Here is a 24,428-nt window from a genome sequence, read left to right on the forward strand (position 1 = left end):
ATCCCGCATGCCCCATGACATAAATTTATTCTCTTCCATACGGTCTCGAAAACGCTCATCATAATTTAACCAAGACCAGTCTTCGTAATCCTTGCTGGCCGCCAGAATTGCATCTACATATGCTAGCATAGGGCCGTACTAGGAACTATCACGATGACTTAACACACTCACGAGTCGCAGGAAGGCTCAGATCCAATTTAGTATGTTCCAGGAAACCTTTTTTTAGTACCTGGGAAGTGCTCTACTCTTCTCTTCTTTAATTCTTTCCTCCTACCACACCTACCTTCGAGCAAGCTAAAGATGTCAATATAATTTTTGTCAACAAATCCCGAAGCAACCACCTCTCAAAATAATCACTCTAATCATAGCGAACTAGAGAGGGAAATAGTGTCCAAACCTATTACCACAAATCTTACTACAAGACTAGGGACAATATCATCAGCACATGCTCAAAGTAATTTAATCTGCTGTCTCTCGCCCGCAATGGGCCGCAGGCAGTTTTCAGCCTTATGAGCAATCTTCATTTAATCATTTATTGTCTCAAGCCTCTAATAATATCTAATACCCAATATCAACTTATTCCATTGTTTATTAGACCACTAAAATTTACTTTATTAAAGCATCTATTCAACCCGCTGTGTATCAGCCTACCGTAAACCATTTATTAAACGAATACTTAGCCAACTTGAAGATCACTTAGAACCCAAACCCGACATGGGCCATGTTTCGACTGTAAAAAGTCTTCTTCAGGGGAAACAAATCTTTTTCTTAGTGATGGCAAAATATTCTCAGATCTGGGACAAAGCTCAACGTCTCTCAAGATCTCGACATGGCGTTTGAGACTTTCCAGGTGCCGGCAGAAATTAACGCCTACCTTTTGGGTAGGCGCTAATTTCTGAAAGTAAAATGTGCGGCTTGGCTGCACATTTTACTTACTGAACCGCACGGGAATAACTAATAAGGCCATCAACATGCTTTTGCATGTTGCGGGCGCTATTAGTTTCGGGGGGGTTAGACGCGCGTTTTCAACGCACTAGCTTTACCCCTTATTCAGTAAGGGGTAATAGCGCGTCCAAACGTGCATCCAAACACGGGTTAGCAGTGCGCTCCACCGGAGCGCACTGTACTGTATTGGCCTGTTAATATTTAAATGGGCTGCTGCAGTACAAAGGAGGCGCTAAGGAAAACTTTGCGTCCCTAGCGTCTCCTTGGCATCAGGCGCCCAGGAGAGGTGGCTGTCAGTGGGTTAAGCAAATGGATGCTCAATTTTACGAGCGTCGGTTTCCCTAACATGTGCACAGCCACAGGTTAGGAAAATGGACGCTCGTTAATTGAGCATCCATTGAATATTTTCTGCTTTTCTGTAAACTTTTGGGGCTCCTCAAGAATTAACGCCTGCTCCAGGGCAGGCGTTCATTTTTTAGAGTAAAAATGTGCACATCGGGCACACATTTTTTTTTGCATTGGGGGGTAATAGCTAATAGCCTCATCAACATGAATTTACATGTGATGAGCGCTATTATTTTCGTGCTTGTTTGGATACGTGTTTTGGATGCACTAATCCCCTTATTGCAAGAGGGGTTTTGGACAGGCATCCAAAACACGCGTTCAAGCACTGATAAAGTTGTGCACTCAGCCGAGCACACTGTATTGCATCGGCCTGATGGTGCAGTAGACCATTGGTGGCTAATTCTAATTTACAGGCCAATACTGTAAGAATCGCAGGAGAGTGGGACGCTCCATGTTCAGCGCCCACTCTCTCAACGCGCACCCCGTCACCTCTCCTGGGCACGCGATTCTGTATTCAATTGAGGGGATCGTACTAATAAGGAGGCTCTAGGGACAATAGCACGTTCCTAGCACCTCCTTATTAGCATAGCTGTAAGCAGTTCCGACAACTGATGCTTAATTTTACCGGCGTTAGTTTCTGAACCCGCTGACAGCCATGAGTTAGGAAAACGGACGCTGGTAACCTTGAGTGTCTGTTTTTCTAGCCAGCTGACCTGCGGTTTGATTTTTTATTTATTTATTTATTTGTTTATTTAGTTTATTTTTAGTTTTGGATCCTCCGACTTAATATCACTAGGTATTTTCTGCTTTTCTGTATATTTTTCTGGGTGCTTGGCCGCACATTTTACTTTCATTATCCTGGGCGACTAACTAATAGCCTCATCAACATACATTTGCATGTGATGAGCGCTATTAGGGGGTAATTTTCAAAGGAGTTACACGCATAAATGTAACTACTATTGTAGCAATTTTCAAAAGCCATTTACTCACGTAAAGTGCACTTATGCGAATAAATCCTATGGACGATTCAATGGCATATATTGTAGCAATTTTCAAAAGCCCACTTACTCGAGTAAAGTGCATTTACATGCGTAAAACCTAGATTTACGCATGTAAATGCTTTTTAAAATCCGCCCCTATGTTTTCAGGGGGGTTGGCCATGCGTTTTTGAGGCGCTATTTATTTATTTATTTTTAACTTTTATATACCGCTATTCTTGCATTAAATGCAAATCATACCGGTTTACATTGAAACAAAAATACAGGAAATATATTTCCTTAGTCTAATACAATGAACATTTCTAACAAAACATTGTTAACAAACCATAAAGGTAACAACTTGGAAAAAGCTTACTTAAAAGAAAAACTAAATGAAAGAATTTTTAAATGAAGCGCAAAGGGTTGCACGAAGGGGTGCACAAAGGGGAGAGCCCCTTTGTCGCGCGACACCCGGCGCCGTTTACCGGCTCCAAACGCTGGGCGTAATGACGTCAAGGGGGCGGATCTCTCTCTCACTGAGCTCTTCATATTTGTTGGATTCCTGGCGATTTTTTTTCACTTTTTTTTGTCTTTTTTCTCTCAGGGTTTGCCCCTGAAGGTGCCCGATGCTGGTGGGCTGCCCCTCTGCTTCAGTGCCGGGTGGCCCGGCGCCGTTTACCGGCTCCAAACGCTGGGCATGACGACGTCGGGGGCGGATCTCTCTCTGAGCTCTTTATATTTCTTGGATTCCTGGTGATTTTTTTACTTTTTTTTGTCTTTTTTCTCTCAGGGTTTGCTCCTGAAGGTGCCCGATGCTGGTGGGTTGCCCCTCCGCTTACAGTATAAGGGGTAATAGACGCACGTCGAAAACGCGTGCTAAACGGTACGCTCGGCCCGTTAGTTGGAAACCAAAAAGGGGCAGGAGGAAATTATTAGGCCAAACAAAACTTTGCTGAGCAGCCTTCTAAGATGCTGCAGTTGTGAAGAAAATGATGCATGTGATCAAGGTGCTCCTGGCTAAAGATGAGAAAACTACTTCAAAATAAATCCATAAATGATTCGATAAACCTGGGAAAATGCCAAAATGTTACATCAAATTGCTCATCAAACCTTTTTTTTTTTTTTTTTTAAAGAAAAACACAAAGTGGAATAAAAAAATCTGCTTTGGTTCTTCAAAACACACAAAGTGGATTTCATCAAATCAGATATTATCTGCTTTGGATTCTCCTTCAGATTTCACCAAATTCCTGGGGGGATTTCCCCCCAGTGGAGCTGGATAAAATCGGAAATTTCCAGCAGACTTGCACAAGGCTGAAATTGGCCCAATTCGGGTTCACCTGCAAATTGTTCACATATCTCTGATCCTGGCGACCACATTTTACATGATGATAAAACTGTGCCAGTAGTTCAGGAAATGGAAGAGGAAGAACCAGAAGAACAGGAAGAAGAAGGAACCATTCAAATATTAATGGCTCTAATCTTCCTTGCAATTTACATCAAATCAAGTGGAGAGTGAAACAAAGAAATCAATTTCAACAAAATTCCAGAATGCACTACAGATTTACAAAATGCTCCTGGGCAGTTTTGGTGCAGGAGATATGCGGCACTGGTACCGTATCTCTGGCTTACACTTGCAAGTTGCTCACATACCCAAAGTTTCACTGTTTTGTCGAAGGAGCACGAGAGAATTCTTGTTTCTTGAAAGCAAAAATGGCAGCTGCTCACGGCATCTTGATGTCCTCTTAAAACTTTAAAAGGGATCTGCAAATTAACAGAACAAATGAACTGAAAGGACACGGTCCCATTATGAGTCTTTGGGGGGTTTTTTGCGGCAATATTAGCCTATTGGGTTAGTAGGGAAGCAGCAAGAGTGGAAAACAATGCCTGCATGCTTAGCACCTGTTCCTAGTTTCTGCCTGGTTAACAAACCTCTAGTCTGACAAATTCCTGATGGTGGAATATCTGTGCAGAAATTTGACTTAACTGTATATCTTCCTCTGCTGCTATCAGTTATGTTCAGGACAACTCTGTGAATATTTGCTCTGTCTGACAGAGATTTACTTTTGTACATACCTATTTTTTTTTTTTGCATACCTCTCAATTTATTTCTCAGAAAAGAGATAGAAAAGAATAATATTTATTTTATTTTTATTTATTTGTACGTTTTTATATACCGAAGTTTAGCTAAATGCCTTCACTCCGGTTTACATTTGAAACAACATATTACATTTGGTAAAAAGATAAAACAACATGACAGTAAACTTGTATATCTATGAGCTTTGAGTTACATAAAACGGTATAACTTTTTTTACATCCTGATATGATAACTTATATAACAGCATGATATGATAAATAATAGATGGGGACATAATATGGCTTAGGGTAAGACAACAGATGCTTATGTGTTCATGTTATCAGCTTTTCTAGTATCAGATTAGGTCTATCGTTGGTGGGGATGTGTTTGTCAGTCTGTTATAAGGATTAAATATCTGTAATGGCATGATTTAAATAAATATTTATAAAGTTCAAATATAGTATCAGAGGAATGTTTGCTTTCTAATATGACTTTTAGATGTACAGAGCGATGATGTGAAATGGTTTCCCTAACTGGGTATAATCAATCAGCTAACAGTGATCGCAGAGCATTGTCAATATCTAGGTGTTGCGTCCGTCGGTCTCAGATGGCTTCGACCTTTGTGCCTCACCTTTTTTCCTGCTCTCTCCTCAAGCCTTGGGAAGTTGGCTACCACCGCGTCTTCTTGCCGCTCTCCCCAGTGTCCCTGGATTGGCTATGGCGACAGCGTTTGCCATGTTTTCCTGAGGGCTTCCTAAGGTGCGCGCCCGCACGCCACCCACATCTTTATTCATGTCATGGCGGGAACCTCGGGGGCATCTCCTCCGAGTGACATCATCACATCCTGGTATTTAGCCTATCCTTCATTTGCTAACAATCTGAGTTAGCAAGAATTGGAATCGCTCTGGGCTAAGCTACTCTGCCGCTTCCTACCTGCCGCTGGAAGCTCTCCTTACCCTTCGGGGCTTTGCTACTAACTAGGGTACCCGCTCCTCGGGGGCCCTTTCTACTTTCATTTCAGGTGCCTATCCTGGAATCCCAGGTACTCGCTCCTCAAGGACCTGCTCTCCCTAGACCTGGTGCCTGCCACTCTACAACTTCTGCCTGCCGAAACTATCACAGATACAGCCTCTGCTTCAGTGAGTACTATCTTCAGTCTATCTCACCTACAGATACAGTGCTTTATCTGGGACCTGTTCCTGCTCTCTGCGCTGTCTCCTTCTATCTACTGCGAGATGGGTTCTCCCTGCGGAGGATCTCTGGACTGATATTGCTGGAGCTAACTACCACCACCACTGTCCGCTCCTCGGGCAGTGCCACTGTGCTGTATAATAAAAGATTATCCTATCTTTGTGTGTGCCAAGAGTCTAGCCTGGTACTACAGCTCCTCCCCCGTGGAAGTGGTCACCACTGTAGTACCCAAGAATCCACTCCAACACCTCACAACCATAACAGATTGCTAACTCCATGGATTCGGCTCAGCTCACCACTTTGCAGGCCTTTCTGGGCCTGGCCCAGCAAATCTCCAAACAACAGAATTCGCTGGATAATTTGACTGCTGCCTTTAATCAGTTGCACGCACAGATAAATATACCAGCTGACGCAGGTAAAGAAGTTACACCGCCAGAAGTGACGATCAAGACTACAGTACCTCTATCTGCTCCAACGCGCTTCGCGAGTGAAGTATGGAAATGTAGAGGATTTATTAATCAATATTGCATGCACTTTTCTCTGCAACCTAACCAATTCCCTACAGCGTATGCCAAGACTACTTATATTCTGTCATACCTGGGCAGAAGAGCGCTGGCTTGGGCCTCCCTGCTGTGGGAACACATCCTAGAGGATCTTACCAGGTTTCTTGAACTGTTCAAGTCAGTATTTGATGACCCTGCCCAGTATTCAACTGCAGGATCAGGTTTGGTTCATCTAAAACAAGGTAACAAACCTTTGCCAGACTTCGCTATAGAATTCAAGATGGCCTCTGAGGTACATTGGGATCCTAGATGTTTAAAGACACTATTCTTGACGTGATGCACTGAGGGAGGAGGATGTAATCCCTTCTTCCTCGGCGTCTGGCCTTCCCTATCAAGCCCCATCTGCATCGCCAAAGCCAGATAAGTGGATTTTGTGCTATCCTGAGCTGTAGCTCATACCTTTGCACTACTTTTTTCTGCCTGGCATGCCTGCTTGCCCTCCGAAACCGGCAAAAGATAAAGGGAAAGACGCCGCACCGGCCCCTCCAGCTCCTGTCATGGCCGCCGCCGGGTCGGGAGAACTGTCAGCCGCACCGGCTCTTGCCGAGATAAAAACGGCGGTGTTGGAGGCTTTGGGGCCCGACCTGAAAAATATCTCCGCCGCGGTCGCCGAAATCTCGGCCAATTTAAATAAATTTGAGACCCGATTCGCCAAGCTAGAGGAGCACGTGTCAGAGGCGAAAGATGGCCTCCAGGGAGCACAACTAGGCATCACTGCGCTGCGGAAGGCAGTGGAGAAAAACACAGCGAAAATTGAGGACCTGGAGAATCGGTCCCGATGGTCAAACTTACGTTTCGTCAGCGTGCCAGAATCTATTGATGACTGCACACTCCCTACCTGGCTGGAATCCTGGCTCGGGAAGGAGCTGGATCTGTCCCAAGCCCATGGCCGCCTGCGCATAGAACTGGCCCATCGCCTGGGGGCCCGGAAGCCAAATGCTACCCTGCCAAGAGTCATTGTGGCAAAGATCTTTAATTTTGCACACAAGCAAGAAATGCTGACCGCCGTGCGCAAAGGGCGGGCGCTAAAATATGAGAACGCCAGGGTGCTTGTTTTTCAAGATTTTTCTATGGCAGTCGCGGCTCAGAGGCGGTCCATGGCACCTATATGTTCCCAATTGCTGGCCCAGGGCATTTGGGCTACCTTGCTCTACCCAGCTCTACCCAGCTCGCCTGTGGGTGCAAACTGAGGCTGCAGTCTCATGGTATAATACGCCGCAGGAAGCTAAGAGTTTACTGAAGGAATCTGGGCCTGCAGCAACCGGCACCTGATGAGCCTGGTGGTAGAGACATGATCCATCTGCCTTGTCTCCCGCATGGGATGGCACCCAGGTCTTATTGACTGTTTCTCTATCCTTAGAGATGGTCTGTGATCCTTCCCAGGCACTGTTACTGGCCTTTACTGGTTCTAGAGTTTTACAGTTGACCAATGTTTGCAAAGTCTTCCTGAACAGGTCCAGCGCAATTTCCTGGGCCTGATGTGTTTCAGTGGTTTAAGTTTCACAGGATCGTCTCCTTTGTTTTTTGTATGGCAGGCTTGGCTTTTTTTTTTTTTTTTGCCGGACCGCTTTTACAGGACCGTCTCGGGCGGTTCTTCCTCAGTCTGTTGGACACATCCTCTGGAGAGCTGTGAGTTCACTGGACAGGTCCAGCTCTTCCTAAGTTCACTGTATATACTCATGGTCTCATTCAATTTGCAGACTACTTTTGCGATCAGCGGGACGAGGTTTCTTCCATTTTTCAACTCCTGGAACATTGGGCTACCTTTACCTCTATTTGGTGAAACTGAAGGGTTATAATTGTTTATATCCTGCAGGGCTATATGGGGATATGATTATTCATACCCTCATGTCGGTGATTTTTTCCCCATATTTCAGAGATATTCCCACACTCCTTTGGCTTCAGACTTTAATTCTTGCAAATTCTTTTTGGTTTCTGTGAATGTATGCTATGTCTCCTACAGCTTTCTATCAACACCTAGATGCAGATGGGGTTTGTATGGGGGGGTGGGATTGGCCAGCATGGTGGTGATCTCCAAGTATTGTTGGGATGCTTCCGTACGGGAGAGTACGGAATTAGTGGGGGGTGCAATCGAGGGGGTGGGGGTTATTGGGGAATGGGTCTGTGTGTTTTTTGTTCATTGTGTGATTTCACAGCAGAAATGTCTTTCTGCCACCTTCATGACACTCAGGTATCAAGTTCTATGTGGCTGGTGGTCTCAGCTAGGAGGACCTCCGCCGCAGATTATATTGTCTTATTCTTTTTGGAGCACCTTTTTTCTCTTGTATCTCTAGTCATGTCACTGGATTAATTACTTGGAACGTTTGTGGGATAAATTCCCCTATTAAACGATCTAAGATTCACTCCCTTCTTAAACGAAAGCGGGCGAGCATGGTGTTTCTACAAGAAACTCATCTCATGGATTCAGAGCACGATAAATTAAGCAGATGTTGGGGGGGGAGAGGTCTACTATGCCTCGGGTACTACCAAATCAGCTGGGGTAGTAATCTGGATTAATAAACATGTCCCCATTCAGGTTACAACCACGATCAAAGATCCCTCGGGACGCTATGTTGTCTTGGTGGGTAACTTATAGCAGACGAAAGTAGTTCTGTGTAATATTTACGCCCCTAACAATTATAGTCCCAGCTTTTTTCGGAAGATATATCAATTGGTGTTACCTTATGGAGACCATTGCCTGATCGTGGGAGGGGACTTCAATACAATCCGAAATGCCTAACTCGACAAATCCCCCTCATCGGGTTCTCAGATGGGAATTGGCAGAGGCCCTTCTTTTTTAGAACAATCTCTGCATTTGGTGGATATCTGGAGAATTCTACACCCCAGTGAGAAAGATTTTACACATATTTCTCGTGCCCATGGCACACTCTCTTGCCTCGATTATTTTTTAATCAGTGCCCATAATGTATCTCAGGTACGAACAACGGCCATCGACGACATTGTCATCTCAGACCATGCCCCTGTGCGTTTAGAACTACTTCTGAGCACTGCCACCTCTACTACCTCTCCTTGGCGTTTCCCGTTTTATTTAGCCAATGATGTTAAATTTCAAGAATTCCTGCGCGCCCACTGGACGGATTATGCCACTCTTAATGCTCAGCATGTGGAGACTCCGGGGTTGTTCTGGTATACTGCAAAGGCCGTTCTGAGAGGGGATATTATTTCATACATGGCTCATCGGAAGAAAGCTATTGATCACAGAATTTTGAATTTGACTGCTCAATTAAATTGGGCAAGGAGCACCTTGAATCGTTCTAACGCCCATAAAGCCAGAATGCATTTTTTCTCGATACAGAGGGAACTAAATATCTTGCTGCACCAGCGAGCCAGGAAGAGCTTTTTCTATTATCAGCATAAGCTCTATCAATATAGTAATAAAGCTGGCAAGCTGCTTGCAAACTTGGTGCGCACCGCTCATGGTTCCCGTTACATTCCAGCTTTATGTTCTCCAACTGGTAAGATATTAACGGACACAGCGGATATTCTCCACCGCTTCCGAGACTTTTATAGCACTCTCTATACCACTGAGGGCTGGGATAGTGAAGCTTGTGTGCATTTTTGCGCACGCCTAAATTTGCCCCGCCTTACCCCGGCATAAAAAGCCTTTCTAAACATGCCGGTTACGCTGGATGAAGTCACCCAAGTGATTAAGAAGGCCAAAGCCCTTAAGGCCCCTGGGCCGGATGGGTATGGTGCGGAATTCTACAAGTGCATTTCGGACTTATTGGGGCCCCCCTTGGTTCGCATCATTTCTGACCTGTTGTTGACTGGGTCCTACCCTGCTCACACTATCACAGCTAATATCACTCTTATTCATAAGCAGGGGAAGGACCCGCTCCTACCTGAGTCTTACCGGCCTATATCGTTATTGAATTTTGACCAAAAGCTTATAGCCAAGATTTTAGCAGACCGACTGTCCGAGATACTCCCTTCCCTTATCGGATCGGGCCAGGTCGGTTTTGTCCAGAAACGATATGCTCTGACTAACATTCGCAAGGTGCTCGCTGCCATGGTAACATGTCAACAGATGGAGGCCCCTTTCCTCGCTGTCAGTTTTGACGCCGAAAAGGCATTTGACAGGGTGGAATGGGAATATCTCTTTTGTGTGTTGCATCGAATGGGATTTGAGGGATTGTTTTTCAATGTGATTCGGCTCTTATATCAGCCTCCGGAGGACACTGTCATAGCGAATGGGTCCAAATCTGACGCCTTTCCTGTCACCAGGGGCACCAGACAGGGCTGCCCACTTTCCCCCCTCCTGTTTGTCCTACAGCTTGAACCCTTTGTTATGAATTGGCTCTGCCCGCGGGTCCCCCCGCAAGCAGGCACGGACTTACCCACGCTGATCTTCAGCCGATGCGGCAGGACGCCGCCGTCGGCCCTCCCACGCGGCCGGAGCCACGCTCTGCCTTCCACCCGCGCGGCCAGGAGGCCGCCCTGCCTCTTCTGTAGCCCCGCGGGCGGAGCCGCGGCTTCCCTCGGGGCCCAGGACGCCCCTGACGCCATCTTGATCTTCGCGGCGTTTAGGCCGCAGCCCCGGGCTCGATTGGCGGCAGGAGCCGCCCCCGGGGCCTCCTGCAGCGGCTGGAGTCGCTGCCGACGTCAGGGTCCGCCTCCCAGGATCCCTCCTGCCTCTTCAGCGTCATATGCGAAGATGCTGTGCAGGCCGCTGTCCGCGGTCCTGCACAGCCTTGCTTCTGCCTGCTTAGATGTGCGGCCGCGTCTCTCTACAGGATTTAAAGGGCCAGACACAGGAAGTGTCTGAGCCCCACCTAATGACTGTTTCCTGGCTCCAGCCCTATAAAGGGCTGCTCCGTTCTTCATGCCTTGCCTTGCATTGTCGTTGGTCTTCACCCTGGAGGCTCCTGCCTGCCAGGGCCGTTGTAAGGTCTTCTGCTTATCCAGAGACCTTACAGCAGGAGTGGGGAGACGACTTCCCACTTGCATGGGCAGACACCTTGTTTACTTATCTCTTCGTTCCACGTTCCATGTCTTCGCCTGAGGTCCATGTCCAGGTTTCTTCGTCTTAGTCCTGGTGTTCCTGCCTTCCTGATGTTCTTGCCTTCACTCCGCCTCATCCTCACTCTGGAGCCTTCTGGTCCGGTAGGCCGGGGGTCCCTCAGATGCAGTATTCCTGGGTGGACTAGGCTACCGGTGGATGGTTGTCCTGTGCTCCTGAGCCGTGAAGCCTGCTGTGTCTTCCTGCGCTGTCCCGCTCCCGTCGTTGTCCACAACCAGCCTTGGGGCTGTGTAGGGCGCGTAACGGACAGGGTGGTCCGCGACTCAGTCCCGCGGGTGGCCTGAGTAGGGCGCCCTGAGAGACAGTGCCAATGTCCATGCCTTGTGTCTTGCCTTGATGCCATGTGTCTTTGTCTGCCTTATCCAGCCATGTGTCTTGCCTCGGATGCCGTCCGCATCATCCCAGCCATGAATCCTCGTCTTGGATGCCGTCTGCATCAACCTCGTCAAGTGTCTCGTCTGCGATGCCGTCCGCATCGATCCTGGTGTCTTGTATCCACAGCCCTGGTGTCACGTCTTATGCCAAGTGTCTTCGTGTCATGTGATGCCGTTGCATCAACTCCAGTGTTTCCATGTCAAGGCCCGTCTGCCCTCAACCTCAGGCCAGGCCTGCTGCTCCATGCTGCTCGCAGCAGGTCCGAAAGGGCCCGGAATGTTCGGAGGACCATTCACCTTCCAACATCCTCGGATGTTTGGCCATGGGAGCTTGCTGGCCTGGCAGAGGGTAGACCGTCAGCCATGCGGGGCCACCGTCAACCCTTGGTTCGGCCCTGGACGGCCTGGGTCGGGCTGAGGCCCATGGGCACACGAAAACCACCGAAACACAACACCCTTATTATAAACGATTCAATTGGCCAAGGAAGTCAAGGGCTTACGGTTACAATCTACCACATTTAAGTATGCCGCATTTGTGGATGACATTTTAGTCTTCCTCACGGATCCCCATAGGTCCCTACAACCCCTACTTCAACAAATATGGGCCTTTGGGATCTTTTCTGGCTTCTGTTTAAATTTGCTTAAGTCTATGGCACTTGCTTATCCAGAGACCTTACAGCAGGAGTGGGGAGACGACTTCCCACTTGCATGGGCAGACACCTTGTTTACTTATCTTGGGATCACTATTCCCCGTGCACGTTCGCACCTGTATAAATTAAATGTGTTCCCATTACTGCGAAACACCCAAGACAAGTTGCTCTCTTGGACCCGCTTACCATTATCTTTGGGAGGCAGAGTTCACCTATTTAAAATGAGTATCTTGCCTAAGTGACTGTATCTTTTCCAGAATTTGCCCTTGCAGCTGCGTAGTGTGGAGCTGCAGCAGCTTGATAAAACCCAGAGACGTTTTTACTGGCGGCGGGGGGGAGGGCTCAGATCTCCTTGGCCTGGTTGCAGAAGAGATGGGGAAGGGGGGGTCTTGGTGTTCCCGACATGGCACTTTACAATTTGGCCAGCAATCTTAGAGTAGTAAGAGATTGGCTGTTGGACTCGTCTATGGTTATCAGTCTCTCCGCGGACATAGAATTGGCCTCTCCTCTTTCCCTTAAATATATTCTACAAGCCCCAGCCACTTCCTTTCCGACTTTTCTGGTGCAGAATGCTCTCACTCGGCCCATTCGCACCTCTTGGCTGTGGCTCACACGATTGCTGCAAATACATTGTGACTGTGCTTATTTTTTGCCCATTCGAGGTAACCCAGATTTTTCTCCTGGATCCCAGTCAGCTATGTTTCAGGGGTGGGGTGATAAGGGGATCCACTTGCTGGGCCATGTGTTGACACCCGAGGGTCAGATCCTACCCTTTTCAGAACTTCAGGAGATTTATGCTCTGCCTGCTAAGGCAATTTTCCTCTATTTGCAGCTTCAACACTATGTTGGCTCTCTCCCCCGTCCTGTTCGACAGGCTTCTCATTTCAGGTCCCTAGACACTATTTTCTCTTTTGAGAAAGATAAGACTCCTTCGCTATCACAGTATTACCAACTCCTTAAATAACTGACGGTTCAGGATCCCTGTACTACTTTGGTTGACCGTTGGAACGGAGATGAGGTTTTTACGGTCACTCTGCCTATACTTAAAACGTGTTTTAAACGAGTATCCCAACTCTCAGTGAATTCTTATTTCAGAGAAATGCAATATAAATTTTTGTGTCAAAGCTATGTCTCGGCTCAAGGGGCCTTCCACTTAGAAATTTCCTTGTCCTCAGCATGTGTGCGATGCGGTAGCTCTCCTGGCATGTTGTCCCATGCTTTTTTGATGTGCCCTGCTATACATAGTCTCTGGTCCCGGGTGGCTCGTTACCTTGAAACTTTGCTGGAAGTACATATCCCTTTCTCACCCTTATGGCTGCTTTTTGGTTGCATTTCTCCTCTACGGATCCAGGGCTTGGGATCTCGTTTGCTTATTCACAAAGCTTGTTTAGTGGTTAAGAAGGTTATTCTGGTGCATTGGAGGGAGAACCTACCCCCTTCTTATTGGAGTTGGCGCAAGAGCTTTCATCATATGATGCTTCTGGATGCGGCTGGGATGCGCAGGTCTCCCCGTCATAAGAAACGATTCCTAGACATCTGAGACTTCTTCCTGCAATCTCTATCACAACGTTCTCGTAGCTCTATTCTTGATGAGTGATGTATTGTCGACGCCTTCCTGAGGACTTGTATATGTCTTTCAAGGTGGACATTCCTTCTCACACAAGGATGCTGATTTGACCCATTTCCCCAAGGGTTGGGACTGGGTGGGTGGAGGGGGGGGGGTAGGGAGGGAAGGGGGGGTGAATTATACTGTTGGATTAGGACATCAGAGAGGGGTTCAGTAAACCGCCACTCTCTATTATTGTATGGTTGTTATAAAATAATAAAAACCGTTTTCAATTAAAGACACTATTCTTTGAAGGCCTGAACTCTCGGTTGAAGGATGAACTGGTGACTCGTGAGATGCCTGAGACCTTAGCAGAACTTATGAAGTTGGCAGCTAAGATTGACCGCCGAATTCGTGACAAGGTTCAAGAGGTCAAGAGTCCCAGAAGACCAGCCCAGGGAGAGATTCGAGTCAAGCCTGCACCCAAGCCTACACTCTCAGGACCTGTTGTTGGTGAAGAAGAACCAATGCAATTAGGCCGCAGCCATCTGATTTCTAAAGAGAGACAATTCTGAAAGAGGTTAGGACTATGTATGTATTGTGGACAAGCTGGTCATGCTGTACAAACATGCCCTAAATGGCCGGGAAACTAACAGACCTAAGTCCTGTGGGAGGACTCTTCTTAGGTCTACCTGCACCCTCTCCTCCACTCTCTTTTCCAGTATCCTTAATCTGCGGGCCTTTGGAATATCAGACCCTTGCCTTAATAGACTCTGGGGCAGGGGGAAATTTCATTTTGAAACGTCTAGTGGAACACTTGCGGATCCCTACCACTACCATGACGTCTCCATTACTACTGTCCTCTATTCATGGAGAGCCCATACTGGGTGAAGTAACCCTTGTTACTGAGCTTGTGAGCTTGCGCACCGGAGCTGTTCATACAGAGACTATTTCCTTCTTTGTGCTAGAGAAGGCCATGCACCCTGTGGTACTTGGGTTACTGTGGCTACAGATACACATGCCACAATTCAATTGGATCACCTTGGAACTTTCACGTTGGGGTCCAGACTGTCATGGCAAATGCTTAATGGAAGTCTCTCCCTTACCATGCATGCCAACTACCGCATTGTTGCCTGGGTTGCCGCCTCAGTATGCATCTTATCAAGATGTGTTTTCAAAAGAAGCCGCTGATGTGTTACCGCCACACAGACTCTACGACTGTGCAATCAACTTGAAGACCAATACAGAGCCACCCAAAGGAAGGGTTTACCCCCTTTCCATTGTGGAGAGTAAGGCTATGTCGGAGTATATCCAGGAGAATCTCCAGAAAAGCTTCATAAGACCCTCTAAGTCTCCCGCTGGCGCAGGATTCTTCTTCGTAGGAAAGAAGGATGGAACATTACGTCCGTGCATTGACTACAGAGGTCTGAATGAGATCACCATAAAGGACCGCTATCCTTTACCTCTCATCTCGAAGCTATTTGATAGACTACAGGGAGCCAAGATATTCTCCAAGCTTGATCTCACAGGAGCATATAATTTAGTTCGCATCCATTCTGGCGATGAATGGAAGACGGTGTTTAATACCCGGGATGGACACTTTGAATACCTGGTGATGCCCTTCGGCTTGTGCAACGCCCTGGCTGTCTTCCAGAACTTGATGAACGATATTCTGTGTGATTTACTCTACCGATGTGTCATTGTCTACCTAGACGACATCTTGATATTTTCTCAGGACCTGCAGTCCCATCAAGAAGATGTCAAAAGAGTTCTGCAGAGACTTCGTGAGAACCACTTGTATGCCAAGTTGGATAACTGTGAATTTCATAAAGAATCTGTGCTCTTTCTAGGGTACATCGTCTCAAACAAGGGATTTCAAATGGACCCTCAGAAGTTGGAGAGTATTAAAAAATGGCCACAACCCACTGGTCTGAAAGCTCTAAGACGATTTTTGGGATTTACCAACTACTACCAGACCTTTATCAAAAATTATTCTTCATTGACTGTTCCACTAACAGCAATGACTAAGAAGGGAGCCAATACCGCTAACTGGTCTACTGAAGCGGTGACCGCATTCCAGAAGTTAAAAAATGCCTTTCAAAGCAAGCCATGCCTTCGACATCCTGACACTACACGACCCTTCATTGTGGAAGTCGATGCCTCTGATGTAGGGGTAGGGGCTGTGCTAAGCCAGATTGGTGATTCTAAGACTCTGCACCCCTGTTCATTCTTTCCCGACGCTTCTCGCCTGTGGAGAAGAACTACGGCATTGGGGACAAAGAACTGCTGGCAATAAAAATGGCATTTGAAGAATGGCGCCCCTAGCTTGAAGGTGCACAACATCAGATTACTGTTTATACTGATCATAAAAATCTGGAGTACCTCCGTCACGCTCAACGCCTCAACCATAGACAGGTGAGATGGTCCCTGTTCTTCAACAGATTTGACTTCATACTGAAATATCGCCCTGGTGACAAGAATGTCAGAGCAGATGCATTATCTCGGTCCTTCCTCTCGGAGGATGTTCCTGATGAATCTCAGCATATTATTGACCTGAAGTGAATGGTCCTTTCAGCTACACATCCGGTACCCCCGGGCAAGACCATTGTACCCCACAACTTAAGGAAAAACTTCTAAGATGGGCTCATGATTCGAAATTGGCTGGACACCCTGGACAATGGCGAACACTGGCCAAACTTCAAAAGTACTACTGGTGGCCCACTATGAAGGAAGACACTCAAGCTTACGTTGCTTCCTGTTCTAACTGTGCCAGACAGAAACCTCCACCTGGACGTCCTTGGGGCCTGCTTCAACCCTTGTCAGCACCGGATGAGTCCTTTGACCCACATTGCAACAGATTTTGTGGTAGACCTGCCACTCTCTGGAGGTAACAATACCATCTGGGTTACAGTGGATCGATTCTCTAAGATGGCTCAATTTGTGGCTCTCCCTGGCTTGCCATCAGCCATGGAACTTGTTAAGTTATTCATCAGTCACATCTTTCGCCTACACGGCATGCCTAAACATATTGTTTCTGACAGAGGAGCTCAATTTACAGCTAAGTTCTGGAAAGCCTTGTGTAAGAAATTCGACATCACATTTGACTTCACCTCAACGTACCATCCTCAGTCGAATGGCCAAACAGAGAGAATGAATAGAACTCTCAAACAGTTCCTTCGTGCCTCCATCGGTTCACGCCAGAATGACTGGGCTGAATTGTTGCCCTGGGCTGAATTTGCCATCAATTCTCATCCAGCTTCATCTACTGGATCTACACCTTTTGAAGTGGTCTACGGACGACAACCATTACCACCTTCACTTTCAGTGTCGTCCCCGGCAGCTCAATCTATTGCCAAAGATATACAGCAGCTCTGGAGAGATGTGTCTATGAGAGATGCTTCAAAAAGAGATGTGTCTATGAGAGATGCTTCAAAAAGCAGGACATAGAGCAAAGAAAGGCTATGACGTTCACCATTGCAAGGCTCCTGAATTCCAGTCTGATGATAAAATCTGGCTCTCTACGATTTAATACCCATTTTACTATACTTTACTTTTAATCTCTTATTTTAACAGCTAATGTGCTTTGTAATTTCTGATCTTTCAATTATTTTAGCTGTTAATTCTTTTATGATTGATTGTAATTTCATTGCTTTTATGTATTTATTGAAATGTTAACCGCTGTGAAGGCTATGCTGAGACAACGGTATATAAATGATAAATAAACCTTAAGCTTCCATCTGCTTGCTTTGCTCCACGCTTTGTCGGACCCTTCACTATTCTCCGATGGTTGGGCTCACTCAGCTATAGTCTGAAACTTCCTCCAGCTATGAAGATTCATAATGCTTTCCACGTATCGCTGCTGAAACTGCTTGTTCTTAGCAAGTTCTCCACCAAAACACCTGGTCCAACACTTGTTGATGCAGAAGAAGATATCGAATACAAGGTAGATGCCATCCTTGATGTAAGAAAGAGAGGCAAAGTTTGGGAATATCTCCTGTCATGGGAGGGATACAGACCAGAAGAAAACTCTTGGGAACCATTGGCTAATATCATGGACAAAGAGATGCTTCATCAATTTCATCGATCGCATCCTGAAAAACCAAGACCAGGTAGGGGCCCTTTGAAGGGGGGTACTGTTGCATCCGTCGGTCTCAGACAGTTTCGACCTTTGTGCCTCACCTTTTTTCCTGCTCTCTCCTCAAGCCTTGGGAAGTTGGCTACCACTGCGTCTTTTTGCCACTCTCCCCGGATTGGCTACGGTGACGGCGTTCGCCATGTTCTCCTGAGGGTTTCCTAGGGTGCGCGTGCACACGCCACCCACGTCTTTATTCACGTCATGGCGGGAACATCGGGAGCGTCTCCTCCGAGTGACGTCATCACATCCTGGTATTTAGCCTACCCTTCATTTGTTAACAAACCGATAGGCCAATTCAGTAAAAGTCACGGGAGAGTGTGCACGATTCAGGGGGGAAGAAGATGCAAATGAGGGCCCGCGGTAAAAAGGGGCGCTAGGGAAACTAGTGCATCCCTAGCGCCTCCTTTTTGACAGGAGTGGCGGCTGTCAGCGGGTTTGACAGCCGACGCTTAATTTTTCCGGCGTTGGTTCTTGAGCCCGCTGACAGCCATGGGTTCGGAAAATGGATGCCGGCATAATTGAGCGTCTGTCTTCCGACCCGTGGGCTGATTTTAAATTTTTTTTTTATTTTTGGGGCCTCCGACTTAATATCACTATGATATTAAGTTGGAGGGTGTACAGAAAAGCAGTTTTTTCTGCTTTTCTGTACACTTCCCCGGTGCTGGCTGAAATTAGCGCCTGCCTTTGGCAGGCGTTAATTTCTGAAAGTAAAATGTGTGGCTTCGCTGCACATTTTGCTTTCTGTATCGCGCAGGAATGTCTAATAGGCCCATCAACATGCATTTGCATGTTGCGGGCACTATTAGTTTCGGGGGGGTTGGCCGCGCATTTTCGACGTGCTATTTGGGGTAATAGCGCGTCGAAAACGCACGTCCAAACCTGGGCTAACAGTGCGCTCCACCGGAGCGCATTGTACTATATCGGCCCGCGAGTTAGCAAGGACTGGAATCGCTCTGGGCTAAGCTACTCTGCCGCTTCCTAGCTGCCGCTCCTCGAGGGCCTGCTCTCCCTAGACCTGGTGCCTGCCACTCTACAACTTCTGCCTGCCGGAACTATCACAGATATAATCTCTGCTTCAGTGAGTACTATCTTCAGTCTATCTCACTTACAGATATAGAGCTTCATCCGGGACCTGTTCCTGCTCTCTGCACTGTCTCCTATCTACTGCAAAGACGGGTTCTCCCTCTGGAGCAGGGGTCGGGAACCCATGGCTCGCGAGCCAGATATGGCTCTTTTGAGGGCTGCATCTGGCTCGCAGACAGTCGCCACACTTTCCCGCTGACCCAGCTGCTCCCCGATCCTCCTCCGCCTGGGCTTAAAATGCTGTCAGCCCGGGCGGAACGCGGCAGGACAGCTGGAGTCAGCGGCACCGGCACCGGCGTGCTCTATTCTTCCCGCCCCCCCCCCCCCCCCCGCGGCCCGGAAGAGGAAGTGGAGAGTATCGGGTGCGTGCGCGGCAAGAAGAGGCCACGCTAGTGCGCTCAGCATCGGCCCGAAGAAAAGAAGACTGCAGCGCGGCTCAGAGGAAAATGAAGAGGTTCAACCGCGGCCGCTGGGACTCCGCCTCCGCGAGGGCTGAAAATGAAGAGGTTAGCGTTGGGAGGAGGCTGCTGCTGCCGCGAGTTCCCGGGGTGAGGGAGAGAGAGAGTGAATGAGCGAGCAAGCATGTGTGTTTGCTCGCTCATTCACTCTCTCTCTCCCACACCCCCACCCCGGGAACTCGCAGCAGCAGCAGCCTCCTCCCAACGCTAACCTCTTCATTTTCAGCCCTCGTGGAGGCGGAGTCCCATTGGCCACGGTTGAACCTCTTCATTTTCCTCCGAGCCGCGCTGCAGTCTTCTTTTCTTCGGGCCGATGCCAAGCGCACTAGCGTGGCCTCTTCTTGCCGCGCACGCACCCGATACTCTCCACTTCCTCTTCCGGGCCGCGGGGGGCTGTGTGTGTGTGTGTGTGTGTGTGAGAAAGATTGCATGTATGTGAATGATTGAGAGCCTGTACATGTGAAAGAGAGTATGTCTGTGATTGAGAGCCTGCCTGTGAGAGAGAGAGAGAGCATGAATGTAAGTTTACCATTGGGAACCTGTATGTGTAAGTTTGGGAACCTGTATGTGTAAGTTTGTGATTGAAAACCTGTTTGTGTGAAAGAGTATGTGTGTATGATTGAGATCCTTTGTGTGTGAGAGAAATCATGTGTATGTATGATTAAGAGCCTGTGTGTATAAGTAAGAGAGAGATCATGTGTGTCTGTGTGTGATTGAGAGCTGGTTTAGGTGATGGAGCATGTGAGTATGTGATTGAGAGCCTGTGTTTAAATGAGAGAGAGAGACCATGTGTGTCTGTGTGTGATTGAGAGCTGATTTAGGTGAGGGAACATGTGAGTATGTGATTGAGAGCCTGTGTGTAAATGAGAGAAAGAGAGGACATGTTTGTAAGCATGTGAATGAGAGTCTGTGTGTGAGAGAAAAAGACAGCATGTATTTATGTGATTGAAAGCGTGTGTGTGTGTGTAAGCGTGAAAAGATAGACAGCATGTGTGTAAATGTGTAATTAAGAGCCTATATAAGTGAGAGAGAAAAAACATGTGTATATGTGAGTACTGAGAGCATGTGTGTATAGGTGTGTCATTGAGAGCCAGTGTGAGAGAGAGCGCTGGTATGTGACTGAGAGAGGAGAAAGTTCCAAGCAAACCACCCCACCTCCTGCTAATTCAGAACAATCTCAGGACATCTGGATATCAAACGTTCCCAGGTATGCAGAGCAAAAAAATTTTTGTATCCTTATTATTTTTCATTACTGGGTCTTTGTGTCTGCTATTTTGAAATATTTTGTTGGTATCTGGAAATGTTTTATATGAGTTTTTAATTATTGGATATTCCACTCATCAGCTGTTTCGAAATATGTTCTTTTTGTTAGTACAGTTTTACTGCTGATGATTTTATATTTCTTGATTTGTTTTATAAGGATGGGTGATGTTTCTTTTTTCCTTTGTTACACTGCATACAGAGACTCTGGCTTGTTGCAGTTTCCAATTCAGTTTTTTCTGCATGCTTCTTGTTATGCGTTTTGGTCTCTTTATTCTATGTTAGGTGAGGGACAGCACGTGATTCAGGTGAGGTTTTCTGCTGGCGTGTAGTTTCTGTGTAGGACTCTATAGCAGCCTGACTTGGTCCGTTTCCTAATAGGAGATGTATTGGTGTCTTAAGGCCTGGTGTAATATTTTCAGAGACTTATTGTACTTTAAAAGTGTGATCTTACATAAAATGCACACATTTACTTGTATTTAGTTTTAAACATATTGTATGGCTCTCATGGAATTACATTTTAAAATATGTGGCGTTTATGGCTCTCTCAGCCAAAAAGGTTCCTGACCCCTGCTCTGGAGGATCTCTGGACTGTTATTGCTGGAGATAATTACCACCACCACTGTCCGCTCCTCGGGCAGTGCCACTGTGCTGTATAATAAAAGATTATCCTATCTGTGTGTGTGCCAAGAGTCTAGGCTGGTACTACAGCACCCCACGAGCTCTTCCCCATGGGAGTGGTCACCACTGTAGTACCCAAGAATCCACTTCAACACCTCTCAACCATAACAGTAGGCTTTTCTTTCTTCCCATTTCTGCTAATTGATAATTATAATCAAGCATGCCCGAATCTTGCGTTTATAAGAAAGTAGGCTTGACTTTTGGCCTCATGTCATGAATCGCGCTGCCCGCGGGTCCCCCCGCGAGCAGGCCACTCACTCCACGCTGCTGACTTTGCCGACACGGCAGGACGCCGCTGTCGGCCTGCCCACGCGGCCCGGAGGCCGCCTGCGATCCTCCTCTGCTCCGTGGCCGGAGCCGCAGCTTCCCTCGGGGCTGGGACCGCCCCCGACGCTGTCTGCCTCTTTGCGGCTGGAGGCCGCAAAAGCCCCGGGCTGGAGTGGCGGCTGGAGCCGCCCCCAGGGCCTCCAGCAGCGGCTGGAGCCGCTGCCGACGTTGGAGCCTGCGTCCAGGCTCAGTCCTGCCTCTGTTTACGCTCTACCGCGACTACGTCAGTGCAGGCCGCTGTCCGCGGTCCTGCACAGCTTCCTGCTCTTCTTAGGCACGCTGCCACGTCTTCCTTCTGCATTTAAAGGGCCAGACACAGGAAGTGTCTTGGCCCTACCTTTGGGACTATTTCCTGTATCAGCCCTATAAAGGGCTGCTCCGTCAGTTCTTCAGGGCCTTGCATCATCGTGGAGTCTTCACTCTGGAGGCTCCGGCCTGCCAGAGTCCATGTAAGGTCTTCCAGTCTTCTAGGAGCTCCTTGTTTCGTTCAGCTGTTCCATGTCCAAGTCTTCGTGCCTGAGGTCCATGTCCAGGTGTCTTCGTGATCTCCTTCGTCCTGGTGTTCCTGCCTTCCGTGATGTTCCTTCCTACGCCATGCCTCGTCTTCGCTCTCGAGCCTTCTGGTACCGGTAGGCCGGGGGTCCCTCAGATGCAGTATTCCTGAGTGGACTGCCTGCTGGTGGACGGTTGTCCTGTGCTCCTGAGCCGTCATGCCCCGGATGTGTGTTCCTGTGCTGTGCCGCTCCCGTCGTGGTCCGTGACCAGCCTTCGGGGCTGTGTAGGGCGCGTAACGGACAGGGTGGTCCGCGACTCAGTCCCGCGGGTGGCCTGAGAAGGACGCCCTGAGAGACAGTGCCAATGTCCATGCCTCGTGTTGCCTTTGTGGCTGTCAAGAGTCTCGTCTTGGATGCCTCGTTCCCAAGTGTCTTCGTCCCTGGATGCCGTTGCATCAGCCATGTGTCTTCGTCCCTGGATGCCGTTGCATCAGCCATGTGTCTTCGTCTGGATGCCCTCGCATCACTCCATAGTCATGTCTTCATGTCAAGGCCCGTCTGCCCTCAACCTCAGGCCAGGCCTGCTGCTCCATGCTGCTCGCAGCAGGTCCGAAAGGGCCCGGAATGGTCGGAGGACCATTCACCTTCCAACATCCTCGGATGTTGGCCATGGGAGCTTGCCGGCCTGGCCGAGGGCACGATTGTTCAGCCATGCGGGGCCACAGTCAACCCTCGGCTTGGTCCGGAAGGTCTGGGTCGGGCTGAGGCCCATGGGCACACGAAAAACACCGTTCTCAACACCTCAAATCTCATAATTCACAAAAGGTGCAGGAGATATTACCCATAAATGCATTGTCATGTCTTGTTAACCTTGCCAGTTATTTAATAAAATTCTCACAGTGAAAGATGAATCATACCTATCTTTACACAATTCAAAATGCCACCGCTGTATCAAGGAAGTATTTAAAAACTGGCTCAGCTTTTGCAATGCATAATACCAAGTTTTAGTTAAATTTTTTCTACAGCAAAAAAACTAAATTGTCAATTATATATTAGTACTGCATTGTTATTCTTTTTATAATAATATGCCTGCCTAATTCTGTAGAACTGTGTTATTTTTAATCTGCTTCAGATAGTCATATATTGTAGTCTTAATATTAATAAACAAAATGCAGTTTTACGCTTTACAGAGTTTTGAAAGTTCTTATAATAGGCAGCTAAGAAATATATATCCTGAACACTTGCAGTACTCATCTGTATGTTATTGGTATTAAGACTCTGTGTTTCACATACCTGAATCAGGGAGACCTTGGAAACTATTTCCAAATCCTCTCCTGGAGGAAGGCCTATCCAGTTGGGTTTTCAGGATTTCCACAATGAATATGCATGAAACACATTAGCATACCTTGAGTCTCCAGAGTATGCAAATCTTTCTCATGCATATTCATTGTGGAAATCATGATTAGGGTTGGGAAACTGTACTGGAGCGTTATCTCCTCTCTCTGTGCCTAGGGGCAGGGGTCCTGGGAGTGGGGGAATTTCGGACGTTTGGGGTGGCTTCCATACTCTTCCGGAAAAGCCACCTGGTGCAGTCAGAAGCGTCTTCAGGAAAGGCAGAAAGCGCACGTGGGGTCGCCACCTCACCCCAGGTTAACCCTGCAGGGTGATCTGCTCCTGGGGTTTGCCTCCACTGCCCGCATAGATCTGTGGTTCTGATTTTAACCCAGAACTAGAAATCCGTGCATGCACTGGTCCAAACCCGGAATCGGATCCGCTTATTCCGTTGACCAGAGCTCAGATGGCAAACCAGCACCCGTTCATTTCCATTGCTTGCTATGGGACGCTGCGCCTGGTTTTCTCCCCTCTGTTCTGTCTGTACGGGGGAAACGCTTGGTGCACCTGTGTGTTTTCCCTTCACCTGCGATAACTTCTCATTCTCCCACACATTTGTCTCCACTTTGTCCTTCACCGACTCCTCCACAGGCTCATCCAGGTCCAGCGGGTCCATTTCCAAGCTCCCCCGCACCACGATCAGCACCTCGGCATTGGCCGAGTCCTCTGTTCCCATGGTGACCGGGCGGGAGCAAAAACGTAAGAGCCACCCCCTTTAAAATTTCCTTGAAAGGCAACTTTGCAGCCTCTGGTTACTTAGCAACGACATTGGGAACTGCGCCTCTTCCTAGTTACCGCTGCCAAGTTCCATAGCAACCTTAAAGAGCCGGAACGGGAGGGCTCCAGGTACAGCTAGCAAGGACGGCGAAACTGCCAATGTCTTAAAAAAAAA

The 24,428-nt window shown here is 47.8% G+C and overlaps 1 protein-coding gene across 1 annotated transcript in view; it reads right to left on the bottom strand.

The window, feature by feature from the left end:
• The window catches only part of WDR88 (WD repeat domain 88), a 154,967-nt gene extending 130,755 nt beyond the window's left edge, over positions 1 to 24,212 (bottom strand). The window contains exons 1-2 of the mRNA XM_029610667.1: positions 24,063 to 24,212; positions 3,918 to 4,028 (exon numbers count right to left, since the gene is read on the bottom strand). Of these exons, the coding sequence (XP_029466527.1) occupies positions 3,918 to 4,028; positions 24,063 to 24,212 (261 nt within the window). The remainder of the gene's footprint in view (positions 1 to 3,917; positions 4,029 to 24,062) is intronic.
• Positions 24,213 to 24,428: the final 216 nt, after the last annotated feature.

This window comes from Rhinatrema bivittatum, chromosome 7 (assembly GCF_901001135.1).
Source record: "Rhinatrema bivittatum chromosome 7, aRhiBiv1.1, whole genome shotgun sequence".
Taxonomy (NCBI): Eukaryota; Metazoa; Chordata; class Amphibia; order Gymnophiona; family Rhinatrematidae; genus Rhinatrema; species Rhinatrema bivittatum.